The 15003-nt window shown below is 35.4% G+C and overlaps 2 protein-coding genes across 2 annotated transcripts in view; one reads left to right on the top strand and one right to left on the bottom strand.

Annotated features, from left to right (window-relative positions):
* alg12 (ALG12 alpha-1,6-mannosyltransferase) overlaps positions 1-13554 on the bottom strand; it is a 28808-nt gene extending 15254 nt beyond the window's left edge. The window contains exons 1-2 of the mRNA XM_051933948.1: positions 13189-13554; positions 808-940 (exon numbers count right to left, since the gene is read on the bottom strand). Of these exons, the coding sequence (XP_051789908.1) occupies positions 808-940; positions 13189-13347 (292 nt within the window). The 5' untranslated portion in view covers positions 13348-13554. The remainder of the gene's footprint in view (positions 1-807; positions 941-13188) is intronic.
* Positions 13555-13858: 304 nt separating this feature from the next.
* Positions 13859-15003, top strand: part of creld2 (cysteine-rich with EGF-like domains 2) — a 32070-nt gene continuing 30925 nt past the window's right edge. The window contains exon 1 of the mRNA XM_028812044.2: positions 13859-14278. Coding sequence (XP_028667877.1) covers positions 14150-14278 — 129 coding nt within the window. The 5' untranslated portion in view covers positions 13859-14149. The remainder of the gene's footprint in view (positions 14279-15003) is intronic.

The raw sequence follows: 15003 nt of genomic DNA, 5'->3' as shown, positions 1-15003 counted from the left end.
AGGGCTGTACAACACTCTTATTAGACCACATTTGAAATGTTTGCAAAATGTTGGTCTCCACATTACAAAAAGAACAACACTACACAAAATTCCTCAGAAGATTTATTCCAAGACAGCAGGATAACAGAAGAGAAATGAGAATTGGTTATAACCATAGTGGGAATTGGTAAGATAGATACCAGTTCGGTAGTTTTATAACAATAACACGGGAACACAGAAATCTCATTAAGAGAATTTTTTGCATACATTTCCGAAAGTCTTATGTCACAAAGACAAACACAAGTATTTGTAATGAACTATCGAGTAATGTAGTAGACAAACAGTACCTTGGGGAACTTTTTTTCCAATGTTTTGCAAAATTCATGTGGAGACGAACTAAGCTGTGTTGGGCTTAATGGCCTATTCTTTTCACATCTGTTCTATACTCTAATGCCTCTCATCACATATAAATGAAATGGGCACACTGTTTCTATTCTATATTTAAAAACACATCATATTATTAGGGCCATATCAGCAAGTAATAAAAACAATTATCTTACATTGGAAGTTCTTTGAACTTCAGAGGACATTTATGAATTAGATCTTTAACAGCAAAATAATACTACTGAGAATGTATAACTGGTAAAGAAGAATGTAAACTACTAGGCAGAACAAATTTTGCAAAACTGGATTTCCTGAAAAAGTCCTGAAAATTCCTTTGGCCGATTCACATGCTTCCTAAAAATCATTGGTTGAGTAGGACAACATTCAACGTGCCAAAAATGCATTATTTTCTTCTTATGCCGTATAAACCAAGAATATTCTTACCAATTATTTGAGAATAAAACTTTGATATTCCAAAAAGCGAACAAGCAAATACTACTGGTGAGCACAGTAGTGATATAAAGAGTGGGCCAAGAAATGTTCGTGGAACAACACCTGGAAACTGATGATGATCATACTAAAAAAAAAAAAAAAAGGTTACAAACTCTGCATTTCACTTCATACTCGACTATATTTCATACAGTAAAAGCACTTCATTTGCCATGTTATTGTATATTTCTGTGCTGTGAAAAACAACACAAAGGACTGCATTAAAATATAATTATCTACAGCAAAGAAAGAAATGGAAATTTATTGGTAACCAATTGATTTCATCCAAGATATAGCAATTCAGCTTGTTTTAAAAGGCTTCCTATCTCCTACTTTTTGCTCCCTGCATTAGCTAAAAACCTGTAAGCAGGTTATATCTTGACTCTCCATTAGAATCTAGACCTAAAATGAGTACTGCCTCAGATCTAAATAAATGTCCACCCACAAAAAATCAAGTTACTAATTAGTTTTATTCACTAAAAAACACCATCATGATCTCCTTTTTATCACATTCTGAAAAACATCATTTCCATCAGGTATAGAAAGAAAGAAACAAAAAATCATGCTTCATTTTGTTCAATCGTGGTTTGGCTCTATATGTTAATTTGTGGCCTTTTTTGCTTTAAATTTCCTCTTTTTTAAACTTCAATAAGCACTTAACACTGATTGATTGGTATTATGAATTTAATGATGATATGCATGTGGAAAAAATGACTTCGCTCTTTCAAAAATGCAAGGCTATGCACTGATAAAAAGAATGTAGTCTAATCAGTTTATCTCAGATTTATTGTCACATGTGACACACGCTCAGTCTGCCAAAAAGATCAACAATGCTGCACGATATTTTTTCCCCATTACTAACTGCCAGCCAGTGGCGTAGCGTAGTTTGGGCGGCAGGGGCAGCCCGCCCCGGGCGGCACTTTTAGGGGGCGGCAAAATTTCATAATAAATAATAATAATATCTTGTAAAAATTTGAACCATACCTAAATAAGGGGGGCGGCGGAATTTTCCTCCACCCCGGGTGGCTGACACCCACGCTACGCTACTGCTGCCAGCCCACTTAATCATGGGGATGCTCTTCTAATCTCATTCGATTCACGAAGGGAGAAAACCTCCTCCAAACCACCTACATCTTCTGTGGGAGACATCATTGAACTTCAAAAGGTAAAACTGGGTCCCAAGGCTACAAATTTTGAGAAACACTGCCCTAAGATAATATTATGGATTCAGACATCTTCTATCCAGATGAACTTGTTATTATTTGCCTACATAATTAGCTATGAATTATCCATTTAGATTAGATAAAAGTTTCCAGAATGAGGATGACCACTCTGCATATGGACTTAAACATACCATGTATGCAGGGCCACAGAGACCCTTATCTTGGGCCTGGGTGCAAAAGGGGCCGGTTTCAAGTGCAAAAAAGTCTTTGGCCAATTATTTAAAAACAATGTTATAAAAAGCAATCACTGATCTACCCAGATGACCAACATATACAAATAATATGTCTGACTTATTTAAGATAAAGTGCTCATGATATTTTATAAACAAACATTATTAGTGATTAGTGAATTTGAGCTGAATACTGCGCCATATCTGGCTGGTATCATATGAAGTAAAATCGTATGATAAATGTATATTATTGTGTTCACGAATGCAGCACACGTGTTAAAATACCCTCATTCACACGCGACGGTAAAGAATCACTGTGCTGGACATTATATTGATAGAATGATAGAAGATATTCATTATACAGCATGAGGAAATAAAAGTATGCACATATTTTTCAATTTAATTTTTGAATATTTACATTTATAGCTCTAATAAAAATTTCCCCAACAGAAATGTATCATAAATCTGGGTGTCAGAAATGAAAGGAAAAGAGGGATTGTGAAAAGGTGAGAGAAGAATTAAAATACAAGCATTCATTATTGAAATATTTTAATGCCAAAGAATGCTGATAAAAAGATATTTCAAATAAAGAAGCTGTTGAAGAGAGTAATATAGATTTTCTGTCACCTGGACCTCATGACAAAATCTACAATAAAAGCTGATTTAGAAGTTCTTTCACCTGAAGGTGGAACAACAACCTAGCCAATAGAAGTCAACTTTGACGCTGTCACAGATGGCTGGGGTCCTTGTCCAGCTGGGACGCCTCTTTACTTTATGGACTGGGGAAGTAAGCCTGATCAGAACAGTACCTCACTCGGGACGCTAGATGGCAGCCCCTCTGGGTGGCAGTGGTGCCTCAGGTTCTCGCAGGGCTCTGTGAGAGAATGGCCTCGGATTCAAACTAATCCCAAAGAGCCATACTTCAGACCAGTGGGGCCACACAATACCTTTCACATTTTCCCCCAAAATCATTTGTTGAGCTAGGGAGTGATGGGCAGTGCATGCCTCATTCATAGAGCACTTATTCGGTTAGGATCTATGTGTATGTGCATATTTATTCACGTGTAAATTTGCTTACAGGGGCAAAAGTAGGCCAACCCATAACGAATTTGGCAAATTACATTAGAGTAGCATTGAATCAAAAATGCCTAAATTCATATTAAAGTCAGCCATCATCTAAAGGAGTGGCAGAGGCAAGCAGGCTAAAGCTAGGAAATGGAAATCTGTAGTGCAGGTAGAGAAAGCAGAAGCTGAGCCAAGCATGCCACAAAATGGAAAGGGGCTGGAACATTTGAAATCAGGAAAATAGATCAGGTATAAAGAAGACAGCTGCTTTCAATCCTGAATAAGATGTTAAGATACTCTCCAAAGTCCTAGCTAGAAGGATGGAGAAAGTGCTGCCTTCGGTAATATCACTAGATCAAACAGGATTTATTAAAGGCCAACACTTAGCTTCCAATCTTCGACACCTGTTTAATATAATATATTCACCCGCAAAGTCAAACACCCCAGAGACATTATTATCGTTGGACGAAAAAAGCATTTGATATGATTGAATGGAACTGCCTTTTCATTACACTGGAGAAATTTGGGTTTGACCCAAACATCTGTGCATGGATCAAACTACTGTATACCAATCCAGAAGCTTCAGTTTGTATTAACAACATTAATTCAGACTACTTTAAACTAGAACATGGTACCAGACAAGGATGCCCCTTGTCACCACTGCTTTTTGCAATTGCCATTGAGCCACTGGCAGTTCACTGTAGAAATACTTATGATATAAAGGGGATTATCAGAGAAGGACTTGAACAGAAAATTTCTCTATACGCAGATGATATGGTACTGTATCAGACTCACAAAATACTGTTCCTGTAGTCCTAACAGCACTTACAGAATTTCAAAAGATTTCTGGTCTCAGAATTAATTGGACTAAAAGTGTGCTCTTTACAGTGAATTCTCAAGCACACAATGTTAGATTGGACACCTTCCCTTTTATCATTGCAGATCACTTTAAATACCTAGGGGTAAATATTACAAGTAGACATAAAGCTCTCTATCAACAAAATTTTGCAGTCTGTATGGAAAAAATTAAGCAAGACTTGCATAGATGGTCAACCCTTCATCTCACTTTAGCTGGAAGAATTAACATTGTTAAGATGAATATCCTTCCTAAGCTTCTCTTTTTATTTCAAAACATTCCAATATACATCAATAAATCATTTTTTAAGAAATCAGATTCAACCATAACCTCATTTATTTGGAATTCAAAACATCCACGTATCCAAAGTGCGACACTACAAAGACCTAAGGCGGAAGGTGGCAAGGCTCTGCCTAACTTTCAATTTTATTACTGGGCAGCAAATATACAAGCTATAAAAATCTGGACATGGACACAAATAGATGAACATACACAGGCTTGGTCGGCAATAGAAATAAAATCCTGCAGTACATCTTCGTATTCTTTCCTTTGTACCCCAATAAATGCAAGTTATCACCAATATACTAACAACCCAACTGTGCTTCACTCACTCAGAATATGGAACCAATGTAGAAAGCATTTTAAGATAAAGAAGCATTCATCTGTGGCACCTCTGCACAGAGCCACCTTTTACCACCCTCTCAAACATATGCAGTTTTTAATGTCTGGAAAACATTTGGGATTAAAATCACTTAGAGATCTGTACATAGATCTTTGCATCCTAAAAACAATTACATTCCAAATTTAACTTCCCAGCAACACGTTTCTTTTACTACTTTCAAATAAGAAACTTCATTATACAGAACCTGCCCAATTTTCCTCACCTCCCACCTACATCTATGCCAGAAAAAAAAGTGATCAGTCTTGACGACTCAGACAGCATTTCTGTAATATATAAAACCATTTTACAGTCTCTCCCTTTCAAAGATCCAAGAGGACAGTGGGAAAATGATCTCTCACTCAATATTTCAGAAAAGGAGTGGAAAGTAGCAATGCATAGAATCCACCAGAGCTCCATATGCGCAAAGCATACAATTATTCAACTCAAAATTATATATTGAGCACATCGGTCTCACTTAAAATTGTCCAAAATGTTTCCAGGGCAATATCCAACCTGCGATAGTTGCAATCAAGTTCCAGCCTCACTGGGCCACATGTTTTGGGCCTGCACCAAACTAACATCATTCTGGACCAAAACCTTTAAATGCCTATCAAATAGCCTTGGTGTCCCAATCCCTCCTAATCCATTAACAGCTGTGTTTGGTGTACTCCCAGATGGGCTTAAAGTGGAGAAGGACAAACAAACTGTAATTGCCCTTACTACACTATTGGCACGTAGACTTATCTTGCTCAACTGGAAGAATCCTAACTCTCCTATTCTAAGTCAGTGGGTAACTGATGTTATATACTATTTGAAACTGGAAAAAATCAAATTCTCATTTAGAGGATCTGTGCAGAACATTTTTAAAACCTGGCAGGATCTAATCAATAACATTTTAGAATAAGTCTTTAAAGCACTGAGGAAGCAGATTCTCTCCCCTTTTTTCCTTCCACCATTTATCATTATTCACTTATTAGTTCATCTACTTACTTATTTTTACTAGCTTTAAGTTTTAGTTTTACTCTGCTGGCCTAGCTTTTTTTTTCCAGGGGTGGGGATTGATATGTTTTCGATCTTATGTTTTTAAAAATTGATTTATTTGTATGGAATGTTGTGTGATTTTAATAAAATAAAAAAGACAGCTACTGTCATAAGAGCTACACTATCTTGTATTATTAGTAATAAGGAAGATCAGTATGGGAAAGAACATAGCAAAGTGGTTGAAAGTGAAAGTGGAATGTTTATGTTGTGAGAGATGCAACAGTTGGCAAGAAAAATGCAAGTTGCTAGCATGTAGAACACCCACTGCTAAAGTGGAATGAAGTGAAAGCAGGGGAAAAAAACGTGTGTAAACCGCCCATGGTGAAAGTTAGGGCAGTAGTAATGGGATCTAACTAGAACCCTAAGACATGGTTGGGTGACTTACCTGAGACCGATGAAAGCTCAGATAAAAAGAGTGGGAATGTGAGTGTGAGCAAAAGGAGAGGGATCCACCTAAAACTACGTGGCAAATGTTATATACATGTTGAAAAGAAAGAAGAAGAAAAAAAAAAAAAAAAAAAAATCACATAGAGAATGTTATTTATCCTGGAGAGAATTAGAACGATCACTAGGAGGTAAATGGGCAAATGTCAAAACAGAAAAGGTAATTAACGCTCAAATAAAAAGCATTTCATAAATTATTCAAAAGGTTGCTTGATGTAATTTTATTTTTGGCATCCAGAAATTTATTGTTCCGTGGCGATAATCAAAAAATTGGCGACCCAAAAATTATTTTGGGTATACTATAATTGATTCCTTATTATAATCCCATATTAAAAGATCATTTAGAAATTGTAAAAGAATCAAAAAACGCAGGTAAACGACTTCAAGCAGTCAGTTATTCAAATTTGTAGTCAATTTGTTTTGAAAGAACTTTCAATGGAAAGAAAAAATTAAATTCATTATTCAATAATTTTTGATTCAACTTCAGATTCGTCACATATTGAACAAAATGTTTTAATACTACGGTATGTTCTCAGGGATTCTGAAACTCAAAACTGGGTAATTCATGAAAGATCTGTAGAATTTCTTGATTTTTGTCAAAAAACAGGAGAAGAAACTGCAAAAGAAAAATATTAGAACATTTAAAACAACTTGAAATTGACATAAAAGACCGTACAGGTCAGGGCTATTATAATGCTGCCAACATGCGTGGGAAATTAAAAGGTGCTAGATCTTTTATTGAAAAAGAAAATTAAACCTCTATTTACTCCCCATGTGCAGCACATTCACTTAATTTAGTTGTTGTAAATGCAGCTGAACGTTGTTCTGACAGTATTACATATTTTGGAAATGTTGAGTGTTTATTAAAATTTTTCAGCTCAAGTCCAATCAGGTGGCAAATATTAGAAAAAATTGTCTGTTCTCTTCATGGTTTGTCTCAAACTCGCTGATAGTTGAAGAATCAATGCAGTTTGACCGGTTGCACTAAAACTTTCATTTATTTTGAAAACTTTACAGGATGTAAGTTCACTTGGAAATTTACCAAACAAGAGCCACTCTGAGGCTGCTGGTTTGATAACGATATTTTTCATCTTTTAAAGCTATACTTTTTGCAATAATGTTGTTTAAAATGTTAGCTTCCATTGACAAATAAAAAAATCTTGCAATCGAGCACCACATCAATTAATATTGCAACATCAAACATTGATTCTCTTTTAAGAGAACTTCAAGATTTTAGAAATCTATGGCAAGATTTTTTTTCTAATGCTACACTTTCATAAAGAAGTTAGTAATAACATCCAATTTTGAAAAGCCACAGAGGGCAAAGAGAAGAAAACTGGTTAATCAGCAAAATAAGACAGGGAGTCATAGACAAGAACATTTAAAAATGAATGTATATCTTGTTATACTAGATGCAATTGTCGCTCAACTTAAATTACATTTTACATATTTAAAAGACATAGGCAATTTATTTTCTCCTATATTAAATTTTTAAACTATGACTCAACAAGAAATGTCAGACTCTTGCAAAATTTTAATAAAAAAAAATATTAAAATAATTTGACATCAAATTTAAAAGATGAAAATTATCATATAAAAAAAGATCTTTAACTCCACTTTCAAAGATATAATTCCGGGACTACCTTTTATTAAATGCAATTTATAAAATTCACCTTCAAGGTGTATTTCCCAAAATCTGCAGTGCAATCAGAATTTTTTTGCACAATACCTGTAACAGTTACTGAAGGTGAAAGAGCTTTTAATAAGTCATCATCAATAAAGAGTTTTACTAGATTTTCTATGCTTCAGGAAAGATTAAATGGTTTAGCATTGTTGTCCATTGAACATGATCTTCCAATGAAAATTGATTTTATGGAGATAAAAGATTTTACCAATAGTAAAATAGAAAATCGATGTTAATACAAAAATAAAAAATTATTATTTTGACCTATGATATTCTAGTGTTTTTGTAATCTATATATATAAAAGCCAAATACCACTGACTCACTCATCACAAAATGGAATGTAGGTTACCCTTGGCCCATAGGTGCTCGCTAAGAAACGGTTTTAAAAATTTCATGGTCCAAGCACGAACTTTTTTCTACTTTTTTAGACCAGTTTGTATGTCTTTTCCGCTTTTCACGAGAGAACTACTTAACGGATTTAGATTGGGCTTTTTTCTATAATTTGCTTGAACATTCCCTTGATTTTGCAACTTTCTCAGCGTGCGAAGTATCATAGTTCATTTGCGGTACCGATTTATTAGCGCAATTCCGACAGAAACTCATCGGGCTATGGGGAGGAGCGGGCCCTCCTCACTTACGCATCTGCCTCAGGGAGTAACCTTAACTCCGCTTAGTTAGCAAATGAGAACTACTTAACAGATTTAGTTCTTTTTTTTGTTTTTTCTATAATTTGCTTGAACATTCCGGTAGATTTTGCGACTTCTCTTATTGCATTAAGAATCATAGTTCACTTGCAGGACCAATATATTCACGCTAATCCGAGACATAGGCTGTGGGCCTAGGGGAGGGGGAAGAGTGACGTCAGGAGTAGAGAGCTGGGCAGGGCCCTTCTCACTGTCCTGTCTCACTAATACGCTATGTTTATTACATTTTTTTTTATATATAACTGTGTATAGGTTTGCCATTTTGACAGTATTTTATTCTTTTTCATTTTAATCTGCTTTCTTTTATTATTTATTTACTTTTATTACATTAAATGCATACAATAATAATATTCTAATAAAAAAGTACAGTATTGGGTTAAAAATTATAAAGTATTGTAATAAAGTATTATTTTGAACTTCAAAGTAATTTTTCTGTTTTGTTCATTGACTATATAATATACCTTTATTTTTAAAAAAAAAATTAAGCATTATTTTCAGTAGATTATGATTTTTTTTTATTTTTCCCCCCCCCCCCACGGTAGGGGCCCGAGCTGCAGCTGTAACAGGCTCGAAAATTTCTCTTGGTGACCCTGTATATATGGGTTTTCTTTTTGTTTTTGTTTTTTTTTTGCATAAAATGTGTGATGTTCCTCACATTTTTAAAATCATGCTTATAAAGCAAAATTGTTTTCAAACTATCTTCTTCTTTTGGCTGCTATATTTATATTAATTGTATAGCATGCTGTGATCATAAGTGGAAGTGCTCGTAAAAAGAGTAAACTGAATTTATTTTGTCTTGCCTGGTTTATCTTCATACTGCATCAAAAAATTGCTTTAAAGCAATCTAAAGCATCAGCAAGTTGACTCAAGGGTGAATGATCCCATTAAATGATGATGTGCAATGAAACAAACTGTACTGTTACAGTACAACATTACTGGTTATTAAAAAATATATACACTTTTACAACCTTAAAATGTAATATGCAATTTCAACTTTCAGATTCTGCAACTCTAAAAAGTCTCCGCCTATTTACAGTAGCAGATAATAATGACCTACGTGTGAAGCACAATCAATGAAGAAATTTGAAACACATAAAATTCCACAGTCCATTTGCTTTAATTAGGCATGTATGATATACTGATCTCAAAAGCCAAAAACAGATACAGTAATTAAAGTTAGAACAAAAAAACGGTAATTACAAGTTGCTACACTTATAACATGGTCCTAAATATGCTGGCACATTGACTTGCCAAACTTTCTTGTGTTGTATAATAAACAAACTAAATATTGTAAATAAACTGATACACAACTATTTGCAATAATACCATTTCTAGTATTGGGTATACAGTAGATCTTTCTCCTGCCAAGACTTGGAAATTAAATATAGAATGTCACATACAGTCATATGAAAATGTTTGGGGACCCCTCTCAGCCTGCATAATAATTTACTTTCAACAAAAAGATAACAGTGGTATGTCTTTCATTTCCTAGGAACATCCGAGTACTGTGGTGTTTTCCCAAACAAAGATTTTTAGTGAAGCAGTATTTAGTTGTATGAAATTAAATCAAATGTGAAAAACTGGCTGTGCAAAAATTTGGGTACCCTTGTAATTTTGCCGATTTGAATGCATGTAACTGCTCAATACTGATTACTTGCAACACCAAATTGGTTGGATTAGCTTATTAAGCCTTGAACTTCATAGACAGGCGAGTCCAATCATGAAAAAAGGTATTTAAGGTGGTCAATGGCAAGTTGTGCTTCCCTTTGACTCTCCTCAGCATGGGATTCTCAAAGCAACTCTCAAAAGATCTGAAAGCAAAGATTGTTCAGTCTCATTAGGGGATGGCTACAAAAAGCTGTCTCAGAGGTTTAAACTGTCAGTTTCAACTGTAAGGAATGTAATCAGGAAATGGAAGGCCACAGGCACAGCTGCTGTTAAACCCAGGTCTGGCCAGCCAAGAAAAATAAAGGAGTGGCATATGCACAACATTGGAGGTGATCTGTGGGTTTTCTGTAACCATTCTCGCAAAGACCTGCAAGAACATCTTGCTGCAGATGGTGTATCTATACATCGTTCTACAATTCAGAAACAATTTGCACAAAGAACATCTGTATGGCAGGGTGATGAGAAAGAAGCCCTTTCTGCATTCACGCCACAAACAGTCGCTTGTTGTATGCAAATGCTCATTTAGACAAGCCAGATTCATTCTGGAACAAAGTGCTTTGGGCGGATGACACAAAAATTGAGTTATTTGGTCATAACAAAAAACGCTTTGTATGGCGGAAGAAGAACACCGCATTCCAAGAAAAACACCTGCTACCTACTGTCAAATTTGGTGGAGGTTCCATCATGCTGTGGGGCTGTGTGGCTAGTTCAGGGACTGGGGCCTTTGTTAAAGTCGAGGGTCAGATGAATTCAACCCAGTATCAACAAATTCTTCAGGATAATGTTCAAGCATCAGTCACAAAGTTGAAGTTACGCAGGGGTTGGATATTCCAACAAGACAATGACCCAAAACACAGTTCGAAATCTACAAAGGCATTCACGCAGAGGGAGAAGTACAATGTTCTGGAATGGCCGTCACAGTCCCCCCGACTTGAATATCATCGAAAATCTATGGGATGATTTGAAGCAGGCTGTCCATGCTCAGCAGCCATCAAATTTAACTGGAGTGATTTTGTATGGAAGAATGGTCAAAAATACCTCCATCCAGAATCCAGACACTCGTCAAAGGCTATAGGATGTGTCTAGAGGCTGTTATATTTGCAAAAGGAGGCTCAACTAAGTATTGATGTAATATCTATGTTGGGGTGCCCACATTTATGCATCAGCCTAATTTTGTTATGATGCATATTGCATATTTTCTGTTAATCCAATAAACTTAATGTCACTGCTGAAATACCACCGTTTCCATAAGGCATGTCATATATTAAAAGGAAGTTGCTACTTTGATAGCTCAGCCAATGATAAACAAAAATCCAAAGAATTAAGATGGGTATCCAAACTTTTTCATATTTAAAGCGTTTGTAATACAGTCATAACAGGAGTCAAGTTAACATGAAATCCTTCTAACTGGAAAATCTACAGAAAACATATTAAAGGGCTGATAATTGCCTTTGGATGATCAATTTCTGACATTATCTCATTCAACTCAGATACAATTTCTGCTGAAAAAGAGATGGGAAATACAGCAAGTAACTACATAAATAATAAGAAAAACACAAGAGATGCACTCACAATGATATATGGGCTCACACAATGATCTCCACTAAGTCACTCCATTCTGTCACTAGAACCCACTCCTGCTGTATTACCTGTCACGAAGACTTGTCTGCCTCTTCAGTACAAGGTACAAACAATTTTTAAAAGGTAAACTGGTGAATGATGCTACAGTACTTTGCACACATTGCTTTGAAAATGGTGTTTATTCGATATTCACATTTGAACATTGCTAAGGAAGCTTTGGGAGTGAGAATTTTTACATGGTGGTTAACATTTTTTAAAACCTGCACTAATTTCTTAAATTTGCATGCAGTTTCAATTCCATTCCTTCATTTAAAGCCTCTTATGTTTCATTATAGTAGATCAGACAAGTGATAAACCCAGTTAACTTGCACTTATGAATAAGTGAGAGCAATACAGTATCAGTATTTATACTATTGTTGTTATATTTGCATTTTGGTGATCATAACATACGATAAAAAGTAGATGAAAAGCCGGTTATGTTCATTTATTACTGATCATGACTAACTCAGTTATTATTGCAATAAACCAGAGCCTATACCGACGGCATCGGTCACAAAGAAGTAACTCATGCACTGAATGATGCTGAATGAATACATTGATATATTACTGGAATGAAAACCGATTTTACTTTTGTAACATAATGGTATGCATTTCTATTCTAAAAGAATGTAAATGTTCAGCAGCGTTGAAAAGCAGGAATGAACTTTATTATAACTTAATTCATTACATATTCAATATACACATCAGAATTTTCCAAAACCGATACATAAAGCTCCATTGCTTCATTATATACAAGCAGACGGGCACCTTTCTAGTGGTATCTTACTGAATAAGAAACCTCTCATCGGTGAATGCCTTTCTCTTTCGATCACATAACCTGTGTTCCACGGGTACTATAATGTAGTACGTTTTTGCCTACACTAAAAATCCTCGTTACACAGCCTTCTGTATATTACTCTCGCGCGTGCATTAAGACTTGTAATATTCGTCGATATCTTTATGCCATCCTGTTACACGGTAAAGAGATTGGAGAACATTACACATTATTGCGGTACGTTAATAAAACTCCAGTAAGGGATCAAATTTGACTGCGCTCTAGGGAATTACCACTTGAAGTTGTCATTTAACTACCACTTGAAGTTGTCTTTTAAATGCTTTTATAGTTAATACGCATACTTTTAGAAGCCCAGATGCATAATCAAACGGAGTATGCAACAACTTCCATTCACTTACGGTACCTTCTCTAAATCCAGCCTGTGATACAGAAGGTCGTGGATTGCTTGTAGATTGAAACTTTCTTCCACTTTTGTATAAGGACATGCTATTAAATGCATAAAAGCAACAAAAATAAGTAAATACAGCAGTCGCTGTCCGCTAACACTTGTCTTTTGCGCCATGTCTTCGGTTAAGTTGAAAGGTGAAAGTTCGCGACGACGTAACGATGTGGTTGGGGCTTGTTTATACGGTGACAAATCCAACAACAAAAAAATAAATTACGTTCGTCATTTTGGGTTTCTTACATGGAAAGTTTTATTAGCAAAATTACACACGTGACTTAATAGTCTACACATAAACAAGAGTGAAATGTTGGATAAATAGTGATACTGTGTGCAGCACATCTGATTTTAAGGTCGGGAATATCAATCAGGTTGAATTCAATGTTGCTTCAATACGTAACACACACGGAGCTTAACGGGCAACCTTTTCAATTACGAATGAAGTGAATTACAACGCGTGGGACTGTAACGATTTTAATATTCCAATAATTGTACTAAACATTGTCGAACGGGGAAGACAAAACATGCTTTAAACTAGTCCACGTGGGTCATGTATTGCCCTTTTACGTGGCGAGTAGTGACAGGCTCATGCTTTGATTGACAAAAGATTTCGGCGAATCAGCCAGGGCCACACAAGTAACTTGAGTCTGACGCGGAAATTTGGCTTGCTTGAATCCTTCAGGTTATCTTTTCTTATCCTGTTTTCTTACCAACCAGGTTGAGGTTTAAATGAATTCGTGGTTTTATAGTTTGGTTTTGTATTAGTGATCTTAGCTTTGAACTACAGTCGTAACCTTGATTCATAGGATAATTTTACCAGCCTCTAAATGTATTTTTTAAGTAAATAGCATACATTGCAGATAATAACCGGCTAGTGATTTACGTGTTGTAGTTGAATGATACCCATACTCGATCTTTTACTATGCGATTTGTAGGCTGCTGGCTGGCACTGCTGTTATTTTCCTATATTTTCTACTGTCCTTTTGTAAGAGCAAATGACTTAAAAAATTCCTGTCCAACATGTAAGACAATAGTTGAAAACTTCGAGAAGGTAAGTTCATTGTTAACTCGCCTCTTTAAAAGTAGACGTGTTTTTCAGTTGTACTATGGCATGTTCTGTAAAATGTAAATGTCACCTGTCAGTTTCCACGTCCTTCATTGCTTATTTCTGGCTAAATAAATTGTTCCTCTCCTTTTCATCCAGTTGCTGTTGAACACGTTAGTTAGTTACATGTTCTTTTCAAAGCTTCTATTTAAGAGAAAATTAAAGCGACTAATTAGATTTACTTTTATCAGCTTCCGATGAAAGCCTTTTAGAAATAAAGTGTTTGATCTGTCTGGGGTTCAGCAAGGTTCTTAAGACCCTTAATAAAACTAGTGTACAAAATTTCCGTTACTTTAATTTCTATTATACTGTTTTGAACGGAAGCATTCTTTTACATTTAAGTGGTATGTGTTAAAGGAAACTTAAACACTATCATATCCATTTTCAGATTCACTTAATCCAAATTAAGGGTGCTACAAACCACAGTCTGTTCTCGGCATTGAACATTAAGCCTGCACAGATTGCCAGTACATTACAAGGCACAATTTGCATACAACCATACTTACTCATAGTGAGTAAATTTTAAATTGGCAATAAGTGTAACCAATTTTAGCATGTGTGAATAAATCTTGAGTAACTGAAGGAGAAAAAAAAAAAAACATTGCAGGAACTGGTAGGAAATATATGTTTCACACACACAGTGACTTGGCTGTGATTTTTGGTAGATTCTT

This window comes from Erpetoichthys calabaricus, chromosome 1 (genome assembly GCF_900747795.2).
Source record: "Erpetoichthys calabaricus chromosome 1, fErpCal1.3, whole genome shotgun sequence".
NCBI lineage: Eukaryota > Metazoa > Chordata > Cladistia > Polypteriformes > Polypteridae > Erpetoichthys > Erpetoichthys calabaricus.
Note: the sequence above shows the minus strand (reverse complement) of the source record. Positions and strands in the feature narration are given on the sequence as shown.